Source organism: Dreissena polymorpha, chromosome 3 (genome assembly GCF_020536995.1).
Source record: "Dreissena polymorpha isolate Duluth1 chromosome 3, UMN_Dpol_1.0, whole genome shotgun sequence".
In the NCBI taxonomy this organism is placed as follows: Eukaryota; Metazoa; Mollusca; class Bivalvia; order Myida; family Dreissenidae; genus Dreissena; species Dreissena polymorpha.
In genome coordinates, this window is record NC_068357.1 from 129,383,206 (window position 1) to 129,396,184 (window position 12,979).

At 35.5% G+C, this 12,979-nt stretch overlaps 1 protein-coding gene across 1 annotated transcript; it reads left to right on the forward strand.

Annotated features, from left to right (window-relative positions):
• Positions 1–797: 797 nt before the first annotated feature.
• Positions 798–2,043, forward strand: LOC127871432 (thialysine N-epsilon-acetyltransferase-like). Its single transcript, XM_052414348.1, has 2 exons — positions 798–949; positions 1,527–2,043. The coding sequence occupies exons 1-2, from the start codon at positions 872–874 to the stop codon at positions 1,944–1,946; spliced, it is 498 nt and encodes a 165-aa protein (XP_052270308.1). The 5' UTR covers positions 798–871; the 3' UTR covers positions 1,947–2,043.
• The last annotated feature ends 10,936 nt before the right edge of the window (positions 2,044–12,979 follow it).

Sequence of the window (12,979 nt, forward strand, 5' to 3'; positions counted from 1 at the left end):
GATCTCGCAGTACAAGCTCAGTAACTAATATGAGAGACTCGCTCAATTTAAACACTATTGAAACACGCAGAACATAATTATCCATCATGAAGTTTCTATCACTCATCACAATAAACGTTTTGTTTCTGTCCAACCCGATCCAGAGTCAGCAGTTTTATCGTGCAAACATATGATTTTACACACAAAATATGAACCCTTGCATAAAATATATTTAAATTACTGTATAATGAAAGTCTGTAAAATCATGTGACCCTCGGGACGTGGCCGGTTTTGCAACAAAGGGTATGTTTTGTACATGCTTAGTAGAAGACAGCTAGACGAATTCAGAGAAAAATATGTTGAAGTTTTCATTAAAAAGTATTTTTAGGTCCTGTAATTGGAAGGATTTGAATACTTTTCAAAAAGAGGCACCTAACGATAATGCCTGTAAAGCTTCATTACAATATGTCCAGTGCTGGAGAAGCTGTTATAACAGTTTACGGTCGCAAGACAAGGACTTACGACCGACGGACAGCACTGTATCCTAAAAGCTCCCCGTGAGCTCTCTTTGATCGATTGAATATAAATTTACGGTCAGCATGTAACCTGTCTAAGCAAATACATAAATAGTATTCTTTACGAAATAAGATAAACAAACATATTACTCTTGCTTTAAAATAACTAAATAAATTTTGTTTATTATTTGTTCAATATCGATCATTAGTGGACAAAATCATTTACTGTAGTACAGTAAATAAAAGTTCCCGGCTAATTACGTACACAGTCTTGCATTTTAACATAGCCATGTATACATGCGATCTCCACATAAAAATATCGCATATGATTCATATTGTGCGTAGATTTATGCACGTTTTAGCCTGAACCATTTAAAATGGCGACCACGTGCGACAACGTTGTTATAAGAGAAGCTAAGGAAGATGACTGTGAAGGAATTGCAGTTCTTATTAAGGTAATTGAGCGTGAGTTTAATGCCAAGTTTAAGGATTGGCAAGTCAACCACGCGGCATTCCGTTATGGGTCTTTATCTTATATCGTATGTATAATAATGACATGTTATCTAACTTATCTTCGCTCTAATTAGACTGAGCAATGGTTTGGGGCATTGTGTCAGTTTATTATTGCAGCTGATAAGAGTCCGGGGTTTCACTGTGGCTTAATGAGTGCGTGAGAATTAAATACTATAGAAGATGGGTTTAAAATTAAGGATGATTTAACTAGACATTTAAAGTCCATGGCGTTCTTGTTGATATTCGAAGTTTTCAAAATTATTAAGTTTTTGAAAGACTCAATTTTGGCCTCGATATGTTTCGTCCGCAAACAAATATTTGAGTGTCGTGCAAAGATCCGACGATATATTTGGTGCTCTATCGGTAATTTTCTTCCAACTGAGAAGGGTTTTTAATGTGTCAAAACACATTAAGACATTCAGAAATAAGTCATCCTTGATCCCATAATTAGTAAGTTTTGCTACGCAGTTTTTCATATTTTAAATATCAATAATTATGCCTTGTGATTTTTTAATCCAGGAATTGGCTGAGTACGAAAAAATGCCACATGGACCCAAAATTGGGGCCGAAACTTTGCGACAAGATGGTTTTGGAAAGGAGCGTATGTTTCGTTGTTTAGTTGCTGAAGCTGAAAAGAAAATAGTCGGCTATGCGTTGTATTTCTTCAACTATTCGACATGGGAAGGAGTTAGCGTTTACCTGGAGGATCTGTATGTGACACCGTCATATCGACAGCAGGGAATTGGAATTGGCCTTTGGAAAGAAGTGGCTCGCGTTGCAGTTGACCGGAAATGCAATCGTCTGGACTGGGTAGTCCTCGGATGGAACACACCGTCCATTCACTTTTATGAATCGAAAGGCGCCATAAATCTTACACAGACGGAGGATTGGAATCTTTTTAGACTCAAGGGAGACAAATTAAGGGCTTTTATACAGTAATTCGAGGCAAACAAGAACCATCCAGTAATTTTTTCTAACCAAATTGTTTGTCTTATTGTAACATCGTATGTACGGGAAAATATAACGGGCTATAGAATGCGACTTAATTATTTAATTGTTCACCTAACTTCTTTTTTTAATTTCAACAACATATATTAGAAATTATTAAATTTTGACAAGAATTTGAATTTTAAGAATGGATTTATACTTGCCTGACAGAAATATACATAAGGATATTATTCCCGATTAAACATCAACAATCCGCTAAAAATAACCATCACGTGATCTAATCTCATCATCACGTGATCGGAACCTCCTTTATATACCATGCGTAAACCCCGTTAGTCAGTTTTATTTCGGCGACAAATCATCACCGAAAATACATATAGGGGAGGTGGGTGGTAATATGTAAGGCAAGTATAAATCCATTCTTAAAATTCAAATTCTTGTCAAAATTTAATAATTTTACTTCATGATTTATACTTGCCTGACAGAAATATACATAAGGATAGATTACCAAGCAATACTTACCTCGGTTGTGGTTGTATTTTCGGTGTATATCCTCAGTATCTGTCACGTCTTCTAAATTCTTCTTAGAAGACTAAAAAGTATCTACTGGATACTGTTCTTCATAACACCAAATGAAGTATTTACATCCAATGAATTTACCTACTTGGTAACAATACAAATATATGAATTTCAGTAAAATTCAATGTCTCTCCAACACAATCCGTCGGAAATAAACTGTTTCTTCAATTTATTCCTTGGAACTCTTATTCCATGATCATTGTTCAATTTTTTTTTTTTAAAAGGATTTCTTTATCCCATTATAACCATCATTGTAACACTGACGTATTTACATCTCTGAGATAAAATTTCATAAATGTGCTTTCTCTAGACCAATCTGCTGCCTCCAGAATGGAATTCATTGAAGCACCATTAAAAAGTGCCCAAGAAGGGCCAATTGCTCTAGTTGAATGGGCTTTAATTTTCATACTTTTATCTTCATAAGCCAGGCGTATGACCTTGACAATCCAGGAACTTAAAGTTTGTTTCGACACCTTCCTATGAGGACTGTTGATACTCAAAAACAATGCTGTTTCATCCTTATTGTCTTTAACTCGAAAAGGTTCTGTTTTCTTTAAATACCATGTTATTGCCCGCTTTGGATCAAGTAACTTATTATCTTTAAAACATGGCACAAAATCTTTGGAGCTAGATGAGAAGGTCGATCTTGTTTAGCCAAACCTTGACGTAAGAAAGTTATGCCCTGTTTCTGAACTGTAACTGCACCTTCTCCCAATTTTAACGCTTGTAGGTCTCCGACCCTGCGAAACGTTGTGATTGCTACAAGAAAAATTGTCTTGTAAGTAACATATTTAAGTGTTGTTTTAGCCATTGGTTCAAAGGGATATTTTTGTAAAGCTTTAAGAACAACATGGAGGTCCCATTCTGGAGCTAATCTACATACAGGAGGACGCTCATTAAATACACCCTTTAATATTCTTATTATATGTGGATGTTGCCCTATGGGTCTTTCTCCCACAGGTGGTAAAATTGCAGGCAGCATTGACCTATAGCCAGAAATTGTACGATATTGCAATCCATCATGAAATAAGTCTGCTAAAAAGTCCGCACACTGGATTATAGTTGCTTCAAATGGATTAATTTTCCCTTGTGCACACCAGCTACAGAATCGTTTATACTTGGCATTATAATCAGCTTGTGTGCCTGACCGCCAACTGGATCTAAGTAATTTTCTAGCTTTTTCTGAAAACCCTGTTGTTGCAAGGTGTCTGTCGATAACAACCATGCCACTAATTGGAACACCCCTGGATTCGGATGAAGAATTTGAGATTGAGGTTGGCACAACAGGTTGGGATTTTCTGGTAATTTTATTGGATGAGCTATGGCTAGTTGTAATAATTGTGGATACCAATGGCGTCTGGGCCAAAAAGGGGCTATTAGAATTATTGTGCATTTGAATTGTTGTATGTACTGTAGCACTCTCGGAATAAGGCAAATCGGGGGAAATGCATAGGCGAACATCCCTTCCCATGAAATTGTCAACGCATGCAATGCCAAAGCTGTTGGATGAGGAATCCATGAACAAAATATCTGTGTCTGTTTGTTCAGATGTGATGCAAACAGGTCTATTAACGGAAACCCCCAAATTTGAAAAAGTTGATGTACTACATATTTGTTCAAAGTCCATTCTGTTGGTTGAATTTGAATTCTTGATAACTGATCGGGTAGAACATTCAGTTTCCCCGCAATATGAGCTGCTTTGATTTAAATATTCTCTTTTATTGCTAACTGCCAAATTTTCCATGTTATCATACATAGATATGTTGAACGTGTTCCCCTTTGTTTGTTCAGATATTGAACTACCGTTGTATTGTCTGATCGAATTAGAACAACTTTATTTCTCAATTGTGGAAGAAAATGAGACATTGCTCGAAAAACCGCTTCCATTTCTAGGCAATTGATATGTCTCTGTTTCTCTAATGGGGACCAACGACCTTGTGTTATCAAATTTCCCAAACAAGCACCCCAAGCATATGTGCTTGCATCTGTTTGCAATGTCTTTGTTACTACTGGGGACTGAAAAGACCTGCCCCTTGAAATGTTGGCTGGGAGTAACCACCAATTCAGATGTGGAACTAAATGACATTTTAAAGGGATCTGATATGTTAGATCTTTGGAACTTGGTTTCCAAAAGAACAATAGATACAGTTGGATTGGCCTCATATGAATGCGTGCAAACTGAATTATTTCTACACACGACGCCAACAGGCCTAGGAGATGTAGATACTCTTTGGCAGTTGACAATTCTTAGGAAAGGATGTTCTTTACTGCTATCATTATTTTGTTTTTCCTTTCCTGTGTAGGGTACACCATGCCTTGTTTGAGATCTAACACACTGCCTATATATGTAATTTTTTGTTTTGGATCCAACTGAGATTTTTTTATGTTTATTATAAAACCCAAATTTACAAGCAGATTTATCAATTTCTCTCGATCCTGGAGAATGCCTAATCTGGTTGCATTTAGACCTAGCCAATCGTTCAGATACACTGCCAACCTTAGACTTTGTTGCCGTAGATATGCTGCAATTACTGTCGCACATTTTGTAAATGTTCTTGGTGCAACTTAAGGCCCAAAAGCCATAGCTCGAAATTGATAGACTTGATTCTGTACACAAAATCTGAGAAACATTCTGTGCTTTGGAAATATAGGCAAATGTAGATAGGCATCCATCAGATCGAGAGATATTGCATAATCGCCTTTTTGAACCAAATTGAGAACTGACTTTAGTGTTTCCATTTTGAAGTGTATTGTCCGTAGATACCGGTTGAGGGGTTTTAAATTGATAACTGGTCTCATTCCCACCGTTTTCTTGGGAACAAGGAAAAATGTGCTGTAAAAACCTTGATTCAGTTTTTGATATACTGGTTCTATTGCCTCTTTTTAATAAAGAGTCTATCTCCTGTTGCAGAATAGACATATTGTTTTGAGATAATTTTGTTTGGATAATGCCGTTGAATTTTGGAATGTTTTGAAACTCCATTTTGTAACCATCTCGAATGATTGACAAAACCCATTGATCTGTTGTTATCTGTTCCCAGTTGTTTACAAAATTTTTCAGCCTGCCCCCTACCGGTATCTCGGGATTGATCAAAAGCATATCATTTTTTTGTATATTTACCTCGAAAATTGCTACCTACCGTAGAGGTGGATTTCATCGAGGTCTTTGGAAACCGCGGGTAAGACGCAGTTGCTGTAGCCGGCTTGTACTGCTGCTTAACAGCACCACCATAATTGTTGAAGGAACGGTAGTTCTGGTTCCTATGTTCATCTCCAAACCGTGCACGTTTCCACGGCTGTTCAGGTGTGGATAATGACCTACGCTTTCCCCTCCTATCAACCTCGGGCAAAAGGTCTGCAATTTGTTTGTTGATTTCAACTCGATCCTTTAATGTTTGTTCTAAACCCGGACCAAAAAACGCCTTCATGGGATAAGGACGAGTTCCATATTTGATTCCTTATGTCCTTTGATTCATTAAGGCCAGTATCTGCCATAGCACATTTCCTCCTTATGAGATGATGAATAGCTCCTGTTCGACCCAATTGGTCCAATGATTTAGTGTTCATGGCAAAAATATCACGTACACATTGTACAGCACTGTCAAGATTTGCTTCTTTACTAGATAATGTTTGCAACAAATTTCCTAAGGCTTGTTGCATGTACAAATTCACAATAATGCCCATCCTAGCTGCATGCTGCCCTTGGAATGCCAACTTCTCAATATCACGCAAAGGTTGTGACACTAAATGTTGTGACTTAATTGTGGCTTTAGAACCAAATCTCTTAAGCAACAGACTGCTAACAATTGTATCTAGGCTAGGCACACTCAACATTTCCTCTGCTGACTCTGCCACTGGGAATGAAGTGCGATAAGCATCTTTGAAAGCCGAAATACGCACTGGTTTTTCAGCTCGCCACGATTCTTTCAAGACGTCACACTGCGCTTTGTCTAGAGAAATTCCTTCTTTAAATTTATCTGATTTTGTTGTTGCGTCTTCTCCAAACATATCCCGCAACAAACTTGCTGTGTCTTGCTAGAGTATTTTGTAAACCGTGCATTATTCTCTTCATCGCTATCATCACTGCCATTCAACAACGTATGGCTAGAATCATCGTCATCGCCCAGTAAGTCCGATCTCTCCTGTCTACTAGGCTGAATAGACAAAGTGTCTTCTTCCTGCCCCAAAATATCTGGCGGAATGCTATTTGTAGGTATGCGAACCACTGTATCAGCTCTGGACACCCCCGGCACAGAGTTCAAGTTACTTGGTCTCTGCCTGGCTGAACCAGCAGTATCCAACACAACTGACATCAATTTATCAAGTTTCGAGTCAAGAGAACAAAACCGCTTGTCCATTTCGCTGACATTTCTGCGCAAATTCTCAAAATCAGCCTGGCTGGCTCTAGGAGTACGAGATTTCCCTTTCTCACTCGAGTCGCTACGTACTGACCGTACTGACCTGTTATCTTCATGTTCTCCTCTTGATAATTCAGCTTCTACCCGCAACAAAGCTGCATTAGCCATAATGCCAATTATTCCCGAAAGAATAATATTGAAAAAATTCAAGAAAATAAATCCGTAAATCACTATAAACGGTAAAAATAAGTCAAATTTCCACATAACAAATTACTAAAAGAGCATGTTGATGTTAACACGGCGCCGGAAATAAAACTGACTAACGGGGTTTACGCATGGTATATAAAGGAGGTTCCGATCACGTGATGATGAGAATAGATCACGTGATGGTTATTTTTAGCGGATTGTTGATGTTTAATCGGGAATAATATCCTTATGTATATTTCTGTCAGGCAAGTATAAATCATGAAGTAAAAATGTAATGGTTCATAAGAAATACGTCGATGTTTTTTCTTCTCCGTTGTATCCGCTCGTACATAACCGCCTTTTCCGGTTTGTTAATTGTTTTGAGACTAATTGTTCGAGAGGACAATTCTTTTGTCCGGTCTGTGTCTCTTTCGACAACGTTACCAAAAGATTAGACTGTTGCTGAAAGCCAGCAGAGTGCACAATTCGTGCCTGAAGGAACTCATTCTATACTCTGCAGGTTACAAGTCAGAATGCCGATCATAGATTGCTAGACACAAAATGGAACGGATAACAATTAACTGAATAACAAGAACAATAAACGATTGAAAGCATTACAGCGCGCCATAAAACCATCCAATATAAAAAATAAGGATATATTAAGTTATACTAAACATGTTACATGGTGTTAATAAAAAACCCTACATTATTCTTTTTTGTTTTTAACGTCCCTTAAAAACAGAATACTAAATTTCTTCAGTATTAATGCACTTTTCGTTTTGCAATTGTAGCTGTTTCTGTAATTTATCTGTCTTTCACACTTGTCAAAGATTGGTGAACAAAAAAGGTTGAAAAATAAAATATTGAATAATTATTTCTGTAGCCATATTCGATTAATAAATAGAGCAATTCCCACTAAGAATAAATTGTCTCTCTTTCAAAGTTCAAGTCATGAGCATATTTCCAATTTGGGATACAATTAAAAAAGAAAACTCTGGTTTTATTGAAGCGTAAAGTAAAATAAAATACACCGTTTGAACAATCTGCGTCACTTTTATGTTTAAAAGCCTTAACTAAGATAAGTTCATTACGCCAACACTTTTCAAATACAGACGGAAAAGGAGTTGATTAATTTTGTATTACACTACTCTGTGTCTGTGAAATAAAGGCAAATTTTAATCAAGTCACTAGATCGAAGATCTGCTGATAATGAAGGGTCAACATTTAAATAAGAAATCAGTCCTCAACAATGTGTTCTAAGCATTTGTATAATAATACGACAGAAGTGAGGAAATGGTTCTGTGTATCTTGCACACGACCATATGTTCCTGGGTCCAATATAACGGCAACAATTCAAAACCAATACTACAAATGTATCATACCGGTACTTTGACTCTAGCATAACGGACACATAACTTGAACAAATGATGAGAATTTTGGGATGAAAAGTCGCGCGAAAGAACCGTGCTCAAAATTGGTTCTAGGTCAAACATGAAATACACATATATAGTGATGAACATAATGAGTCGGAGGGTCCTACGCAAAAAGTCAGGCTCCTTTGTTAAAGGTGAAGTTCACCTCTCAGATCAAGGTCAAACAATAACAATCCACCCATAAGACTTCATTTGGCATGGATTGAGTTTGAAAATGAATTGGAATAAGTAACTTAGGTCACAAGTCAAGTTCAATTATACAAGTAATCACCAAAACACTGTTTGGAACATAATTGTTACATCTTGAATTGCTTCAAAAATTAACACAGGTTACGAGAATTGCACATTTGTATATCACACACGGGGTCGAATCTAATGGTCCTAGATCAATGTCAAAGGTCAAAGCTCAAGGTGAACTATCAACACTCGATGCAACACATATCATAGTCAAGCATTAATTAATATTATTTCTTAGAAGAAGTGACAGGCATGGTGCTTCAGCTTGACAAGCGCACGAACTAGGTCCCTAGCTCCAAAGTCAAAGTCACAGTTCAAGGTCATATGTCAAATATAGGAAACATAAACTTTGTTTTCAGCGTAACTTTGACAGCACAGAGGTAGTTTGAAACATATTGGGAGAAGAGACGGGATTGTTAAACGAAGCGTCGCGGTACACCAAAATTGAAGGTAAAAATGTGAAACATAGTGTTGAGAACAAGAAGGATGTGCACATAACTTAGCAAAACTAACCAGCGGTTCTTATAAGGATTGGCGCACGCAAAAAACGTATGTTGAAGGACAATACACATTCGAGATAAAATAGACATATTTGTTGGATTCGGTGGATTATCGATTTTAATTCACGAGTGATCATAGAAAATAATATTGTCACGAGTGACGCAGCCACGAGTGAAAATACATATTTTCTATGATCAGGAGTGATTAAAATCGATATTCCACCGAATCCAACAAATTTTCTTTTTATTTTATGCTTTTTTTTTCATAGTTTATATACATTGTTTACGAGTTTAACTAAAGAATTTCGCTGAAATAATGACGTCATTTTTGAAGAAAAAAAAGCTTTTTTGTGTGTCCGGAGCCATATCTTGTGCCATAGGCGAAGGGATATTGTTTTGGCGTTGTCCGTCCGTCCTTCCGTCCGTCCGTCCGGCACTTTTGTGTCCGGAGCCATATCTTGGAAGTGCTTTGGTGGATTTCATTGAAACTTGGTATGAGTATATATATTAGGGCTTCAACGAATCCAAAAAAAATGTTCGGATCCGAATCCGAATCAAATATGGTTTCTTGCAGTTTTTCGGATCCGGAACCCTCAGATAAGAGAACATTAAAATTTGCTGTCTACATTAAAGAAATCAATGTTTTAGAAGTATAATTTGACTAAAAAACATTAAACATTTATTAACAAAAAACATAACAAATGTCTTGTTTAACATTGTAGCAATGTCAAAATAAAACAAAACCTTAACACTTTTTCACTTAATAGTTTGCTCGTTAATATACACTTTTCACTGTTCGTACAGTTTGATGTTTGTTTTCAACATTATCCGGGTCCAGGCAAGCCCTATGAGCACTGACGAGGTCTCCTGCTGTGGAGAAGATTCTCTCACTGGGCACTGTGGTTCCTTGCATCACAAGATAGCATTTAAACTTAGTATACATGACGAAATAAGCTTTCAAGACGAAACATTATGCAGGAACACAATTTGACAGGTCGCGAAATTATGCAAAATTTACCTGAATAACATTCCAGCCACACTGGATCAACTACCGTTGTTTTTAATACAACTCAGAAAGACAATAAGGATTGAAAACTTACTTATTGCCATTAGGAATTGCATTTGTAATGTGTAAATCCTCCATGATTTCGAATTAGTTTTGCTTTCGGCGCTCATTACGTAATGTCCAATGACACTCTTAAACAATAAAAGCCGAAGGATCTCGAATGATCTGCTATTTGACTGTCACATGTCAATAAATATAAACTATTATACGGGTACGACTAAAGTGCGTATATGACTCATATCCGCGGATATGACTGAAAAGTGCGGATATGAACACATAATTGCTTTTAAATGTTGTTTTCCTTTATTTTGTGATATGCAAATCGTTCCATGAACAAAAATACATTCCGAGCATGTGTAATGTTCAGATCGGAGGTATTTTAAAGCGTTTTTCATTGGCTTTTTAATATCAGTAACTCCCAATTCATATCCGCGAATATGAAGGACCGGTCAGAACACCGCTTTGAGGCTAAACACCACCAATTCCGAAAGATAAATCCATACCGAGATTGAATCAGTGAATCTGGTATTTGTATGATTATTATATAAATTCATATGGTCTATATCTTCCGACTAGTACAGACTTTATTTCGCGTGATTTGCATATTGAATGTCTTTTAAATTAAGTCAGGTTAAATTTATGTATAACCTTAAATATATGCATATAGCTTTGTATTGTTTGAAAAATATTATTTGACACGAAAAATATAACACTAGAATTGTTATGTTATATATAACTATATACAATATACTATTTTTGTTTCACAGATAACCCAGAAAAATACGATATTTTGACACATAAAACAGCGTTTAGCGTGTGGAAATGTTTTAATGAATGTAATATCTTTATAATGTTTTGGACTATAATTCCAAAGGCAGAAATATATTAATCCTATCGTCCGGTTTCTTGTATGAAGAATGACTCAAACAGTATTGGGAATCTTATTAAATTAAGATAATGTGAAAAGGCGCATGACTAGAAACATGGATTTTGTTATAGATTAGAGGGCTAGCATTTTAAAACACGTATCACATATACAAAGCTTTTTGGGTATATACATTTTAAATTCATATCCGATAATGTGTGTAGTAAATTATTATAATCAGATTAATTATGAATTATACAAGAAATGATTGCTTTAGAGTTATTTATCGGCCAAGTGGTGATACCGAAATTATTTTCTGAATCGATTATACCAATATTTGATTACCATGTGCATATTATTGTTATTTTAATTTCAGTTGCAAACATATTAAATAAATATTGGCCAATCGAACGTTTTGTCTGACTGTCACCAGTAACTACACGTTACAATTTATTCGTGCACCTTGCTAATATATATTTTACCCATTTACATACATGCAGCGTTATTTAAATTTGCCTTTGAATTGAATCATAATTTTGCTTTAATTATTATACAATGTCAAATAAATAAAGCTTGGTTACAGAAAACCACAAAATATTTTTGTAATACCGGTAATAAAATATCTATCATCACGATCATAATTATGTATTGCTTTCGAGAAACAGACACCGCCAGCCCTTATGCAATATCAATAAACCTGTTCAGACTACCCTGGTAATGTCTGCTGCGAACCTGCCAAACATTGATATATGGGCCTTAAGAGCCACAAGGTAGTCATAAAATGCGGGAGAAATCTCCGTTTCGTTCACATAAATCTGTATTAAATTACAATTTATTTTATTGTTGGGTGAATGTTTACCGAAGAGTCAATTAAGTTGCCGACTCAACACGAAAAAGTAGTTTCAACTATTCGCGAAATTCGCGCTCACATATTTTACTTTGTTAACAAAGATAAATATACAAAGATAAGAGCATAATATAATAGAAAAATAATGTTATTGTCGATTAAACAGTACATGCTTATCGCGATTAATACATCGACATAAATTGAAGAAAAAACATGCATTAAATAAAAGTATGCTAGAATGTTTGGAAGGAATATGTGTTAAATTAATTTATAAACATATTGACAATGATTCTATTTTTTCCTTTTGAATTCGTTAAAAAGAAACCATTTTAAAATGTCGTCATAGCAAACATGAATATCTATGTTTAGAAAAGATTATGTTTTAAATTATTAATGAATACTATTTGTGTATATAGACAGAACACATAGGTGCTTAAACTTAAATAAAACGGCATGCTTATTATATTACGTATGCAATTTTGAATGTGCATATATATTTTGATCTGTACAAAATGATTTCATTTTATATACAATTCGGACGCAATAAAAACTCTAGTAATTTGAAGAACTGGAACAAACTGAAATATACAAGTGGTATCGTGATCATGAAAGCCTTTAACGAACAGAGGTCCATTATTCCTACGTGATGACAACCGCATATTACAATTATAATCTGGAATATGGATTTTAAATATCTACATATCAAAGCATCCAAATCGGGAGTTGAATTTTTCATATGAAAAGTACTTAATAGATTTGATTGAAAAGTATGTTTTTAAATGTGTTCAATGTACATCGTCAAACAATAACTAAACATGTTTGTTTCACGTTCAATTATTCCTTAATTAAGAATTACGTAAACATGTTGCAATTAAAAACGTCTATATTATTTATGTCATAACACATTCAAAATACACCATACAACTAATTTAGTAATTTTATGAATAAAATTA

Excerpts from the sequence above, each read along its gene's own strand:
- LOC127871432 (XM_052414348.1), top strand. The coding sequence starts at position 872 with ATGGCGACCACGTGCGACAACGTTGTTATAAGAGAAGCTAAGGAAGAT. Across the intron at positions 950-1,526 it reads GAATTGCAGTTCTTATTAAG|GAATTGGCTGAGTACGAAAA; the intron begins GTAATTGAGCGT and ends TTTTTAATCCAG.